The sequence below is a fragment of the Atta colombica genome, unplaced genomic scaffold (assembly GCF_001594045.1).
Source record: "Atta colombica isolate Treedump-2 unplaced genomic scaffold, Acol1.0 scaffold226, whole genome shotgun sequence".
NCBI classification, from domain to species: Eukaryota; Metazoa; Arthropoda; class Insecta; order Hymenoptera; family Formicidae; genus Atta; species Atta colombica.
Window position 1 is genome coordinate 1,636,643 of NW_017259323.1, and position 797 is coordinate 1,637,439.

The window sequence follows — 797 nt, forward strand, 5'->3', positions numbered from 1 at the left end:
ATATAATATATAAATTCTATAATATAATAATTCTTATTTTTTAAATTATAAGTAAAAGTAACATTATAGTGGGTAAAATTATTTGATTTTTTTTTTCTTTACGCTTTCATTCTTACAAAATTTCTTATTTCTTTCTTATTTCTTCCCTTTCGTTCTTGTATAAAATAAGGTTAGAGACTAAAAATTATATCATAACAATTCATTTTTATGTCAAGCTCTCAAGATAATAATTTGAATTCTTGATAAGATAACCAATGTTTTATTTAAAAAAATAATTGTTTATTACTATTCGTTGAAGATAGAGGATACTGAAAATAATAAAGCTAAGAAATTATAAATATGTGTATGTGGAATGTTTATTATAGGTATTTATGCACAAGTGTCCTATATACATTTTATATATATATATATTATGCATAACATCGTTCATCTGCACAATACATAAATACAAGGTTTTAATACATTATCGACAGAAATGTGAATCTAGTTAACAGATACTTTTTATAGGCTTCAGTACATTTTCAGTGAACTGTCCTACTATATTACCTCTCGGATGGTAACATGCCACTACAACACAAGAACCATCTCGTTTAGCCATTGCAATACCCATTTCAGTCGTGTTTTTCCAGACAATTTGCGTAAAATGGCCTGCAAACAAGAAATAAAAATATTGTGAGCGTATTTTATTTATAATTTTGTCACAATCTTTTTAAAAAAAATTTTTAATAATTATTTTCTAATAATTTTTAATAATTATGTTATTAAAAATTTTTAAATAAGTTAAGTACTATAATTTA

General features: G+C 23.1%; 1 protein-coding gene across 4 annotated transcripts in view; it reads right to left on the bottom strand.

Annotated features, from left to right (window-relative positions):
• Positions 1 to 355: 355 nt before the first annotated feature.
• Positions 356 to 797, bottom strand: part of LOC108688162 (repressed by EFG1 protein 1-like) — a 39,684-nt gene continuing 39,242 nt past the window's right edge. For all 4 annotated transcript variants that reach the window (XM_018194309.1, XM_018194307.1, XM_018194306.1 and 1 more), the window contains one exon: positions 356 to 648. In XM_018194309.1, coding sequence (XP_018049798.1) covers positions 488 to 648 — 161 coding nt within the window. In that variant the 3' untranslated portion in view covers positions 356 to 487. The remainder of the gene's footprint in view (positions 649 to 797) is intronic.